This window comes from Diadema antillarum, unplaced genomic scaffold, assembly GCF_040938485.1.
Source record: "Diadema antillarum isolate AM-2024a unplaced genomic scaffold, OU_Dant_1.0 seq00000906_RagTag, whole genome shotgun sequence".
In the NCBI taxonomy this organism is placed as follows: domain Eukaryota; kingdom Metazoa; phylum Echinodermata; class Echinoidea; order Diadematoida; family Diadematidae; genus Diadema; species Diadema antillarum.
In genome coordinates this window covers 471,783-485,323 of record NW_027271764.1, presented here as the reverse complement: position 1 = coordinate 485,323, position 13,541 = coordinate 471,783, and the positions used below count along the sequence as shown (strand labels likewise).

General features: G+C 41.2%; 1 protein-coding gene across 1 annotated transcript; it reads right to left on the bottom strand.

Annotated features, from left to right (window-relative positions):
• Positions 1-518: 518 nt before the first annotated feature.
• Positions 519-10,798, bottom strand: LOC139741139 (uncharacterized). Its single transcript, XM_071651725.1, has 3 exons — positions 10,341-10,798; positions 5,606-5,754; positions 519-5,314 (listed from the first exon to the last, which is right to left on the bottom strand). The coding sequence occupies exons 1-3, from the start codon at positions 10,796-10,798 to the stop codon at positions 519-521; spliced, it is 5,403 nt and encodes a 1,800-aa protein (XP_071507826.1).
• Positions 10,799-13,541: the final 2,743 nt, after the last annotated feature.

Genomic DNA, 13,541 nt, shown 5'->3' with positions numbered 1-13,541 from the left:
TATATAAAAAACCAGATTTCTAGAAGTGAAACTACTTGAAACAGTGCCGACAGTGGTGCTAAGTGCACTGGGTCGGGCAGATTCCCCTTAGTGATTCATCATCTTGACACGGTTAGTCCTCTTTTGACCTCTGTCATAACCCTTATGACCCACGTCTCTCTATGAATATATCTGAACTATATACATATCAGATCTCCTCTACTGACATCTCATTATTCTGAATGAGTGTAGGCATTATAAGTCAAATACAGAGGAAAAATCACACTTCTGCCGCTACATAACCGGCCCCAATGAGCTAACTTCTTCCAGTTGCTCATTCTCATGAATACTAATTCTAGCGGCAACGTTTAAAATTACAATCAACTTGAATCAAATAAGCACAAACATATTGCCTAATGAATGTACCATGTTATGCACTGAAAATCAAACAACAAATGTAACAATCAAAAGCCTTCACTGAAAGCTACGTATCGCGGCAGTCTCTGCTGTGACAATTGCAGAATCACATATTATTCTTATTACTCATTTGCTTCAAGCAGGCAGAGCTTCGAAATAGGACGTCGGTAGTGTTTTGCACCGACTCTAACCTCCACTTGCCTGACTAGACCGTTTTTGTCGGGGTAGGTGGACACAACTTTGCCCATAGGCCAGTGTCCACGAGAGCTGCTGTCATCTGCCAACAGCACTAAGTCACCAATGGCGAAGTTCCTTTTGGGTTTTGCCCATCTTTGGCGAACTTGTAGGAGCGGCAAGTATTCCTTTACCCATCGCTTCCAGAATTGATCTGCCAAGTGCTGGACCTGACGCCATCTCCTCCGATGGTAACTGTCCTCCTTCGAGAAAGCTCCTGGTGGAAGGGAGGGGTTCTGGCGCAACAGAAGCAGGTGGTTTGGTGTAAGTGGCTCATCGTCGTTCGAGTCCATACTCAATTGGGTGAGTGGCCGGGCGTTCAAGATGGCTTCAACCTCCGTCATCAACGTGGTGAGTGCCTCATCTGTTACCAACTGTTCTTTAAGGAGGCCTGCCAGGATTCTTCTCACAGCCCGTATGACCCTCTCCCAGACTCCCCCCATATGGCTGGCTCCTGGGGGGTTGAATTCCCATTCTATGCCCTTTTGTGTCAGAAACCTTCCGACCTTCTGGGAGTTTAATTGTGTGAGACTTTCTTTGAGCTCACGATACCCGCTCTTGAAGTTGGTACCATTGTCACTGTGGATTTTCTTTGGACGTCCTCGCCTATTGATAAACCTCCTCAGAGCATTTATAAATGAGTCCGTGTCCAATGAGTGCGCTACTTCGAGATGTACTGCTCTCGACGCCAAGCAGGTAAATATCCATCCGTATCGCTTCACCTGGCTTCTTCCTCTCTTGACCTGAAACGGCCCAAAGAAATCCACTCCCGTATTGGTGAAAGGTGGGGCGTTCGGGGTCACTCTTTCTCGTGGTAGATCGGCCATAAACTGTTCTCCTCTTGGGGAGTTTCGCCTTTTGCATTTGAAGCAGTTCCCGATCACCTTACGTACCGTTGCTCCTCCGCGAAGTATCCAGAATTTCTCTCTCAAGGCTGTCCAAGTCATTCCCGCCCCTGAGTGGCCTACTTCCTCATGGAAATGTGAGACTAACAAGTTTGTCACATGATGATCGTGTGGTAATATCAGTGGATGCTTCACATCATCTGAGAGTGGAGCCTTTGCGAGTCTCCCTCCCACTCTCAACACCCCATCATGCACAATGGGATTCAGTTTTGCAAGACGACTTGACCGCTGGAGTTTGACAGAGTCTGCCTTGCTCCTGACTCTCATCTCCTCAGGGAAAGCATGCCTTTGAACGTGCTTGACAATTTCAAGCTCTGCAACTTCCAGCTCCTTCGCTGTGAGGTCGTGTCTCATCTGTCTTGCCAGTGGGTTTCCTGACACCCGCATTCTCAGATATTCCTTGTACCGCAGTATCCACGCTACGCCTCTCTTCAGGCCATTCCATGTGGAATACCGTTCAGTGAGCTTCTGTACAGGATCAGCAGTTGTCAGGTTTACTAGACCCTTTTTGACTTCTGGGTCATTGAGAACTTCTCCGCTTGCTGCCAGGTCATCGTTTTCACCCAAGTCAGTTGGAGGTTGTGGCCAGCATTCTTGGGGTTTCTGTAGGAATTCTGGACCGCATATCCATCTACAGTCACTTGTCATCTCTCTGGCTTGAAGTCCTCTTGATCCATCGTCAGCCGGATTTGACTTGGTGTCCACGTGACGCCATTCAGATGGGTCAGATACACTTTGGATCTTTGTGATACGATTCGCAACGAATGTGTGGAATCTTCTACTCTCATTGCGTATGTACTTCAAAACTGAAGTAGAGTCTGTCCAGTATGTAGTGGTGGAAATCGGTAGCTTGAGTTCTGCTTTGACCACTTCCATCAATGAACATGCCAGTACTGCCGCCGACAATTCTAGTCGCGGTATTGTCATCGTCTTCAATGGACACAGTCTGGTCTTTCCCATGACGAAGGTGCACTTGATGCTTCCATCAGTAGACGTAGTGCGGAGATATACCGCTGCAGCATATCCACGCATAGATGCATCACAAAATGCATGAAGTTCGTACTGACTGACCTCCGACGTTGGTTTTAGACATCTGTCTATGGTGATGCGCTCCAGCTGGGGCAACTCTTCCAGCCACTGCTGCCATCGCATGCATTCAGAATCTCCTACTTCTTCATCCCATCCTAGACCTTTTGCACACATGTCTTGCAGCAGGATCTTGGCTACCAAGATGAATGGTGCTGCAAATCCGAGTGGATCATACAGAGAGCTTGTGATCGAGAGGATTCCACGCCTGGTTGCTGGCTTGTCCTTAACAGACACTCTGAAGCCAAATTGATCAGTTCCAACATTCCACAGTACTCCTAATGTGCGTTCAACAGGCATGTCATCGAGATGCAGATCTAGAATTGAGGTTGATCTTTCAGATACAGGGATAGTCTGGAGAACATCGTGATCATTACTCACCCATTTGGTGAGTCGAAATCCTCCCTTCGAGAGCAACTCTCGCAGGTCGGCGCATAGTTTCACTGCTTCTTCCTTAGTGCCAACTGATGTCAAACAGTCATCGACATAGAAATTTTCTTGTACGGCCTTGACAGCAGCCTCATTTTCGTCTGTTTGGTTGTCTTCTGCTGTCTTGCGTAGGGCATAACCCGCACAACTGGGGGATGAGGTGGCACCAAACAGGTGGACAAGCATCTTGTAGTGTTTCGGCTCCTTAGTGTAGTCTCCACCAGGCCACCACAAAAATCGAAGCGCTTCACAGTCTTCTGGCGTCACTCTTACCTGGTGAAACATGGCTTCTATGTCGGCGACTAAGGCTATCTTCTCTTGCCGGAACCTTGTCAGCACACCAACTAGGCTATTGGTGTAATCTGGTCCCTGCAAGAGTTGACTGTTGAGTGATATGCCCTTGTACTGCGCTGCGCAGTCGAATACCACCCGTGTTTTGTCTGGCTTTCTTGGATGAAGTACCGGATGGTGAGGCAAGTACCAAGTCTTATTGGTTCTATCGTTCCGCGAGTCTCCATCCTGTGGCTCTCCTTGGGCCGTCTTTTCCACTTCTTTGGCATAACCCTTATCCAAGTATCCCTCCATGGTAGCTGTGTACCTTTGGTGGAGCTGGGGATCCCTCTTTAATCTCCTTTTGAGATATTGCAGCCGTGCCTCTGCTTGTGTGAGGTTGTCTGGTAAGCATGGATTTTCATGCCTCCATGGAAGACCCAGCTGATAGTGGCCATCGACCTTGGTGATGGATTGGTCCATTTTAGATCTCGCTCGTTTGTCTTCGAGGGACTCTCCCACCTTGGCACCAAGTGTGGATCCCCCAAAGTCCATGTACCAAAATCGTTCCACCTGCTGCTGAAGTTGCTCATCTTTGTTGTGGACGAAATTCACCTTGAAGTCAGTTTTCCTCTTCGTATTGTTGGTAGGTCCGATCAAGGTCCAACCCAGTGGTGACCTTATGGCGTATGGATCTTTTCTTCCTCCGCGCCGTTCTTCCATGACCCAGAACGCTTCTGGGACGTCACCACCAATTAGCAGCATGACCTCATTATTTTCCATATTTGGGAGTTCTAGCCCCTTGAGATGTGGCCATCTCTCAACATCCTCGGCATGCGGCATGCTACTCTCCGATATTGGTAATTTTTTGACCGTCCAAACTGAGTCAAGTTGGATGAAGTCAGTTTTCCCAATTCCAGTAACAGTCATGTCGACTTCGACACTCATTACTTTGTGATTCTGTTGGTTGATTGTTGTTAGCTCAAGCTCCTTTGCCGACCCTTTGAGTCCTAGCTCCTTGACCAGCCTCTCATCGCACAGGGTGACATCACTTCCCTGGTCAAGAAGTGCACAGGTGGTCACTTCTTTCCCATTTCCGCGTACCTTGACTGGGAGCACCCGAAGACACACTTTGCCTTGTTTTATTGTTGAAAGATTCGTACCCTGAGGTTGAGGGTTATTGTTGCTGGCGCCGGCCCCAGTTTGGTTACTGACACTGCTACTGTCCCGTTGAAAGTGAAGGAGGGTGTGATGTTTCATGCCGCAGCCATCATTTTTACACCTTTGTGAAGACCTGCATTCACTCGCAATGTGAGACGGCTTCAGGCAGTTGTCACACAATCGTTTCCTCCTCACCTCTCGCAGCCTTTCCTTCGGCGTCTTGGCCAGGAAGTCCTTGCACTTGAACAGATCATGGTCCTGTAAACACAATGGGCATTTACGTCTAGGCCGCTCTGTGTTTTCTTTCGTTGGCTGGTTCTCTTCGCAGCCTTGAGTGGAGAAGGAAGTCAGTCTCTTACCACTAGAAGACCTTCCACCCTTCTTTGCTTGACTAACGTCTCTCGTGGACTTACCTATGTTCTGGCCATAGACATTGCTTGCTACTTGTGAATGCTGTTCTATGAACTCCGTCATGTGAGAGAAATTGGGTTCCACACGTGATCGTAGCATTGTCTGAGCACGCTTTGCCCAGTCCACTTGCATGTGAACTGGGAGAATTTGCTGTATCTTCAACAGAGTTTCACTGCTGTTCAAGTTTGCCGCGTGACCCATTTGTGTCAAGGTTATTTCACACTTGCGCATTTGACGAGCAAGCTCCACGAGCTTGGCTCCATCGTTTGGCCGAATTTGGTGCCTATCCAGCACTTCTCTCATCAATGCATTCGTGATCACGTGTGGTTGCCCGTATTGCTCTGCCAGTATCTCCCTGGCTTTCATGTAACCCATGTGAGGGTCCATCAACACACAACACTCAATGCTCTCCTTAGCTTTACCTTCACAAAATTGCACAAGATACATCAATTTCATGCGATCATCGGAAATCTTACTTGCTACATTGATGTCAAAGCTGTTCATGAAATTCCAATATTTGATTGGATCGCCATCGAATGTTATCATATCTGGTTTCGGCATATTCATACTCAACATCAACATATTACACAATTGTGTTGTAGAAACAGTTTCACCTGGTTTCTTGCTATCGAGAGTCTTCTTGTACATCTCACTCTCGACACGAACATTTTCATGTACTACTTGATTGTTAGGTAATTGTACTTCTACGTTACCAAATTCTACGTCTCTCTCTGCAGCGATGTTAGCTGGCTTGCCTTCGTCTGCAATTTCTTGTGCCCAGAATTCAGCTTCCAGGTCGGCATTCTCCTTCTCATTAACAATGTCCATCTCAGCCATGCGTGCTTCCAGTTCTAGCCTTTCTCTATTAACCGGGGGGCCAAAAGCTAAAAACAGAGGTCGAGTTGCACTCTCTCTACAAACTAAGTAGACCATGCTTATTTTCAAGTTTTCATTGTAACAAACAACATTCCACTGGTCTACCTCAAAAAATTTGTTGCGAAAGCCTCCAAATCCAAGATGGCGTCCAAGATGGCCGCCATATTTACTGAATTTGTTATTTAAATGATAGAATTTGACAGAAACATCAAATTTCAACAAATGTGATGTCATATGAAAGAGAATAACATTTTCTACAAGTTGATACCATTTTTGTGGGTTATTGTGATAACTGGATTGAGATTTTAAGGAAAAAACACTCATTTTTTTATATTTTTCTGAAAAAAGGAAAATCATGAAAATGCTCGATTCAGCATAAATCAGAGAAAGACTGAAGGATTATCTTGAAACGCTTCAAGAATTTTGTTTGACATATATTTAATATTTGGAGAAAATTAGGGGTCAGTACCATTTTTGGTTCAGGAGTTATAATGTCTCAAACTTGAAAACTCACTACGTAAGAATGGCCACTTTAGTTGTGACCAAGACCTTGTTGGTCATAAAAAAGTCTGCGCGCACCAAGACTACTACACGCACCACTGGCACTGGCGCTGGTAGCAGCACCAGTAGTGCGTGTAGTAGTCTTGGCAAATGCAGACTTTTTCTTTGACAAACAAGGGTTTGTGCCTGCAAACTAACTTTTCATATCAAGTGGTAGCTCAGGTGATACTGATCGCTATTATTTCAAAGTGGATTGTTCTGAAGCAGATAAGATGAAGCAAACAAAATTTCAAATAGAGATAATAGCTTGAAACTTGGCACCAATCTTGTTATAGCTAGTTTAAGACACTATTTAGATCAACCGCTCAAAAAAAAATCAAGATGACAGCCATCAAAGTTGACATAGTGTATTGCGCCAAATTAAATGTATTATTTCGATTTTGATACAATTATGTCTGTTGTGATATCTTAAACCGTCTTAGGTTTTTATGGACACATTTTTAAAACCAGTGATATTCTACTCTCCGAAAAAGAAAAAACAAATCGAGTGGAAGTTTTTACTTTTGATGTGAGGAGTGAATAACAGAAAACGGTGAATTTAGAGTGAAATTGGAGTGACTTTTGAGTGAAAATGTTCATTTTCACTCATTTTAGAGTGACCTTAGGCAGGGCTCCACACTAACTTTTATTTTTGGTGGCCCAAAGGCAAATATCCGACCTTTTTTGGTGGCCCGATCAGGCCACCAAATTCTTCATTTCTGACATTTCGGTGGCCCGACGTGCGTTTTTGGTGGCCCCGGGCCACCGGACCAACGTTTGGTGTCGAGCCCTGCCTTTGAATAGGGATCACTCGTCACTCTTCGAGTGATCCCCGAGGTCACTCTAAAATAAATGAAAATGAACATTAATTTCACTCTCGAGTGATCCTGATATCTTATATGGGAAAGCATCTACCAATGGCATAAGTTCAGATCAATTGTGACACTATAACCCACATGAAATCAGTCCAAAAACAATGTAAGAAAAATCTCATAACAGTAAATACAGTTTCAGCATGCTTATTTGTAAATGTGAATATACAGCACGAATGATCAATTTGGAAAATTTTATTCGAACAATATACTGAAAAGTAATTTCGCACAACACATTTAAGAGCAAAGTTGAGAAATTGCCGCCATGTCGGATTTTTATTTATTTTTTTTTTTTTGGGGGGGGGGGTTCGGATCAGAAGGGCTTTCAAGGACATCTACGGATCAGACATTATTACACATATACCATCATCATTCACGTTTCTACAACAGCAGAGTAACATACAAGTAAAAAAGCATATCGTATCTTTGATACAGAAGCATTTCTTTTTTTTTCAAAGATTGGGCCTTACCCAAACACTGGAATGAGCTCCACCCCCCCCCCCCCAAAAAAAAAGACCCTCAATATGGTTTACACTAGTACAATATCGTTCGGATGTATAGAAACATGTAATAGACAGAAAGATAAGAAGATTAAAAATATATATCAAATTATAAGTTATAAGTTGAGATTTAACTTTGACGCAACACACTTAAGGTATTGTTTGCCATTGGGAGAGATATCACATTCGATTTATATGTGCAGGTTAGTTGTATTACAAAACATTCTACCATGTAAAAAAATCATAATAAAGCCTAAAACATACGGAGATATCACCATTTCTTTTCAAGAAACCATAACCATGATAACTGTTAACAATTTAGTATTTGAATTTGAATTTGAATTTGAATTTGAATTATATAAAAAAAAAACATTCTTGTCAGATCTATTTAGTACATCTAACAATATTTAGCATTAAATATACTGATTTAAGTTTGTACATTAGTCGTTCTATCCCTAACTCACAGTTTAGAACTATCAATAGCTTGAGGAATTAAGTAAAGCTGGGTTTTTGTTTTACGTGCACTAATGGGAAATAATGCCTTGAACGACAACCTCGATTAATTACCGCCATCTTGAATTTTGTGTGGATACTGTTTTTATCGCTAATTATTACACATTGGAAAAATTTGTGCCAAATTCCAAGCTCCTATCTCTTTTTGGAAAATACTTCCTGTTCAATCTTATCTGCCTCAGAACAATCTACTATGATGAAATGCTACAGTAATAGCGACCAGCGTCACCTACCACTTGGCATGAAAAGTTAGTTTGCATGCAGGTACTTGCAAGTCACTAGATCATTACAGTATTACATGTGACCATGTAAACACATTGTATGCAAAATTTATAATGCATGAATATAATTTTTTCAAGTTTTAGATGTTAACTTGTCAACAGTGTATGATATTGCCTGTAATTCCAGAAATATGAATTATGTCTCAATCTCAGTAAATCTCAATCTCAATCGCAGGTTTCAAAATAATTCTTCAGTTCTTCTTTGATAAATACTAAATCAGCATTTCTTCCTTTTTTCAACAGAATATAAAAATATGGATTCCCCCCCCCCAAAAAAAAAAGAGAAGCAAACAACCCCCCCCCCCAAATTTATCACAATACACAGCTAAAGTGGTATCAACTTTTAGGAAGTTTTGCTCTCCTTCATATGACATCAAATTTGTTGCAATCCGATGTCTCTATGAACAGATGAAATGTTAAATTCAATAAAAATGGCGGCCCTATTGGACCGCATCTGTACTTTGGAGGTTTTTGCAACAAATCTACTGAGGTGTACTTACGGAACATTGCTTAGTATGCTTAATATTATGTATGGTTTTGTTTATATAGAGAGTGGAACTCGAAAAGTGAGCACGATCTTGGATTTGACCCTCTGTGACGTCTTTGGGAACAGATGCGTGCAAATACATATTATGTAAAATGGAGAATTTCAAGTTTGAGACATTATAACTCCTGAACCAAATACAATACTGACCTCCAAATATCGATTATATGGGAAAGATTTTAATTTCTGCATGGTTTTCATAAACATTTTTAATTTAATTTTTTGTAACTATTTAGAGAAATATTCATGGTGCATTCTGAAAAATGTCTCCATAAAAACCTAACATGGTTTGAAATAGCATTAAAATGTTCAGAATATATAAAAACCATATAAATAGACACCAAAACAGACAAAATTGTATAAAAATCGAAATGATACATTTACTTTGGCGCAATACACTATGTCAGCTTTGATGGCCTGCAATCTTGAATTCTTTGAGTGATTGATCCAAATTTTGTTTTAAACTTTCTATAGCAAGGTTATTTCAAGCTTCTACCTCTATTTGAAAGATATTTTGTGCTTCATCTCATCTGCTTCAGAACAATCTACTTTGAAATAATAGCAATCAGCGTCACCTGAGCTACCACTTGGTATGAAAAGTTAGTTTGCAGGCACAAACCCTTGTTTGTCAAAGAAAAAGTCTGCGTTTGCCAAGACTACTACAGGCACCACTGGCACTGCAGTGCCAGTGGTGCGTGTAGTAGTCTTGGCGCGCGCAGGCTTTTTTTACGACCAAGAAAGTCTTGTCACAACTAAAGTGGCCATTTTTACACAGTGAGTTTTCAAGTTTGAGACATTATAACTCCTGAACCGAAAACGGTACTGACCCCTAATTTTCTCCAAATATTAATTATATGTCGACCAAAATTCTTGAGATGTTTCAAGATAATCCTTCAGTCTTTCTTTGATTTATGATGAATCAAGCATTTTCATGATTTTCCTTTTTTTAGAAAAATATCAAAAAATGAGTGTTTTTTCCTTAAAATCTCAATCCAGTTATCACAATAACCCACAAAAATGGTATCAACTTGTAGAAAATTTTATTCTCTTTCATATGACATCAAATTTGTTGAAATCTGATGTTTCAATCAAATTCTATCTTTCAAATAACAAATTCAGTAAATATGGCGGCCATCTTGGACGCCATCTTGGATTTGGAGGCTTTCGCAACAAATTTTTTGAGGTAGACCAGTGGAATGTTGTTTGTTACAACAAAAACTTGAAAATAAGCATGGTCTACTTAGTTTGTAGAGAGAGTGCAACTCACTCGTTAAGTAAGCGACTTTTGGGGGTTTGGCCCTCCGGTTATATCTAGTTTCTGCCTTTCCCTTAGCTGTTCAAGCTTCTTCTGCATGAGCCTCTGCTTTGCCCTGGCCTCGCGGAGCTTCATACTGCTTGTTGTCGAACTCGCAGTGCGGATGGAACGAGCTGATTGGTTCGACCTCACAGATCGGCGCCCATCGTCGTCGTCTCCACCATTCTGCTGTTTCGTCGCTTCCTCCATCCAGCCAGACAGCCGCTTCTGGAACTCCTCTTTATTAAGCCTGTACGACTCAAACTGCTGCATAGCATCCTGTAATTCATCTCCACTAAGCAGAGCAATGTATTGATGGTACTTGTTCTCATAAAGAAGAAACATTCCTTTCAGCTGATCATATTTGTGTTGCACGGCATCCTGATTTTCATAATTCACAAAGAGCTGCTCCAACTCTTTATACCTCCTTGTGAGGTTTCCTAGGTGACCGATACAAGACCGTTTCAGCGCGGTCACTTGCTCCATTGTTGTATCAACAGGGTTAGATTGTTCCATCTTAGTTGTAAGCGTTCAAAGCCAGTTGAAAACTTTAGTTCAAAGCACTTGTAAACTGAAATCCAAAATAGTTGTAAACTCAAATGTAGCTTCACTACATTGGGTGGGATTCGTTCTTGTAAACGCACTGTTGCATCACCGGCACACGACCAGTCGTCAAGAAATAATGAAACACTGTCCAACTCGTTGTTTGCTTGAATCAATAATCCAGGCCTGTCCTGATTTAATGATCGATTCATCAAAACATTCCTTGAAGAATCACAACTGAACATAAATACACCAATGTGTATCACGACGTGAACTTAAGATTCGAACGTGGGATGAAGTGATGTGATGAAGTATAGTGTCGTAGAGAAGTGTCCTGAAAGTGTCTCGAAAGTGTCTCATGGGTGAAGTGGTTCATGGGTGAAGTGGTTCATGGGTGAAGTGTTGCAAGGAAGTGTCATGAAGATTTGAAGTGTCGGGGTGAAGTGGTTTACTGTAACAAAGGAATACATGTATAATACACTTTAATTACACTGTAAATCCCTACTGCAAATTGTGCATAAGCGTCGTTATAGCTCACCTTGTGTATACTTGACTAGTTACTAATAAGTATTAATTGATTATAGTGCAGTAATTAATGAACATAAACACAGCACTTGAACTGAATGATATTTACAATGTAATCGGACAAAGTCTTATAACTTCATCATTCTGAAGGGTTCACTTCATAACTTTCTACAATCATTATATAAACTACCTGTCTAGGTAACACGAACAAAGTGTTTATAATCATTGCATAATACAGTCATAACAATGCATGAAATTATGTGTGTGTGTGTGTGAATCTCCTTCAAATAACTGAGATTTTGACATACAAATTGCTGTAAAGCTTTACTACTACAACTGTACAACTGTACACACCTTTAATCACACCAAATTATAATGACAACAAACATTTCTTCTTATATCACAATTGAATCGGGACAATCATTGATGTGTGGCTGAAATAACAAGTATTAAGCTTCTATCTCAACTTACCAACTGTTTGAGAACCCCAGTCAGTTGTTGCCATACAGTCCCATACTGTATTTTGCAGCCTCCACTGCTTCGTTGGTTCTGACTGCCTTCTATCACCGATAGTTGCACAGTGAAGAAGTGTCAGAAGTGTTGCCTGTTTAAAACCAATTCTCCCTTTTCTCTATACAAATTATATAAAAAACCAGATTTCTAGAAGTGAAACTACTTGAAACAGTGCCGACAGTGGTGCTAAGTGCACTGGGTCGGGCAGATTCCCCTTAGTGATTCATCATCTTGACACGGTTAGTCCTCTTTTGACCTCTGTCATAACCCTTATGACCCACGTCTCTCTATGAATATATCTGAACTATATACATATCAGATCTCCTCTACTGACATCTCATTATTCTGAATGAGTGTAGGCATTATAAGTCAAATACAGAGGAAAAATCACACTTCTGCCGCTACACTGAGAAAATATTTGTACAAGTTACTAATTTGATGAAAATAATGACATAGCAGAATATGATGTGTACCATGGTACAAAGTGAATGGCTATGGTCTACAACATCCATGTGACAGGGCTATCAAGCCCACTGGGTGTATATTAGACCCCCCAGTCATTGACTTTATCAGATTTCTAAAACCGAGACAGTTTTGTGAACACAAAAAGACATCAAACCAGTATTGTTTCACATTGTGTCATATCAATTTATTCAAGAAGTAGATGAAAAAAAAAAAAACAAAATTCACAGCAAAAATGTGAAAATTCCCTATTGCCACTTTCATGGGACAATCTTGTGTATCAAGTTATTGAAATTTACCTTGTATTCACAAATAGATTCACTAATAAACATTTTGTTTTTTCTGCTACTGGGTGTGAACAGGAAGTACCGTGCAGACAACATTTTGATGAGTCTGCTCACAGGCAAGAACACTGTCAAATTTCTTCGTCTTTCTCCTGAACAATTGTAATCTGCCACTTTCTTAGAGGAATATCTTAAGAGCTACTTAGGGGCAGGTAAGCTGCTTTATCAATTTATGGTGTACAATGTATTTCTTTTTTCCATGGGTAATATTTAAGAGCACCTTCACTTTCATATGTTTGCAACCATTACGTCAGATGCATATAATTTTTTGTTTTTTCTTGTTAAAAGACGTACACAGTACATGAAGAAAAGAAAAAAACAAATACAATTCACAAGAACTTCAATTAGGTTAACTAGTGCCAGAGCAACAGATCTACAGGATTTTACAAAAGCTATCTTGGCTTACAAGGCTCACTCCTTAAAAATGCATGTAATACACACATACACACACACTAGCAGGTCTATCTTCCAACCGTTAAGTACAACCTAATGATCTTCTCATAATTTCGTCTAAGCCATCACGATATGGCTGTTACGCATGTCCAGGTCTGATTTTCCATTGGTTAGGAGGAGTTTTCAAAGAGCAGAGACCATCTTTTACTCAATCGACCTGATATGACCACGAAAATATGTGTGTGTAATTGTGTAGGATTCAATATCTGCTGAAACTGCTATCCTCTGTGTTGTACCCCACCTAATACAAGGAATACAAACCTCCATGAGGAGCTATAGATTTACAGTACACGGATTTCCAGCTTGCACAAGGCTGAATGTATTAGAAAGGTTCAGTTGAAAAATCTATAAATGTGAAGACAGAGTGTGTAATAATCTTCCCACATCCA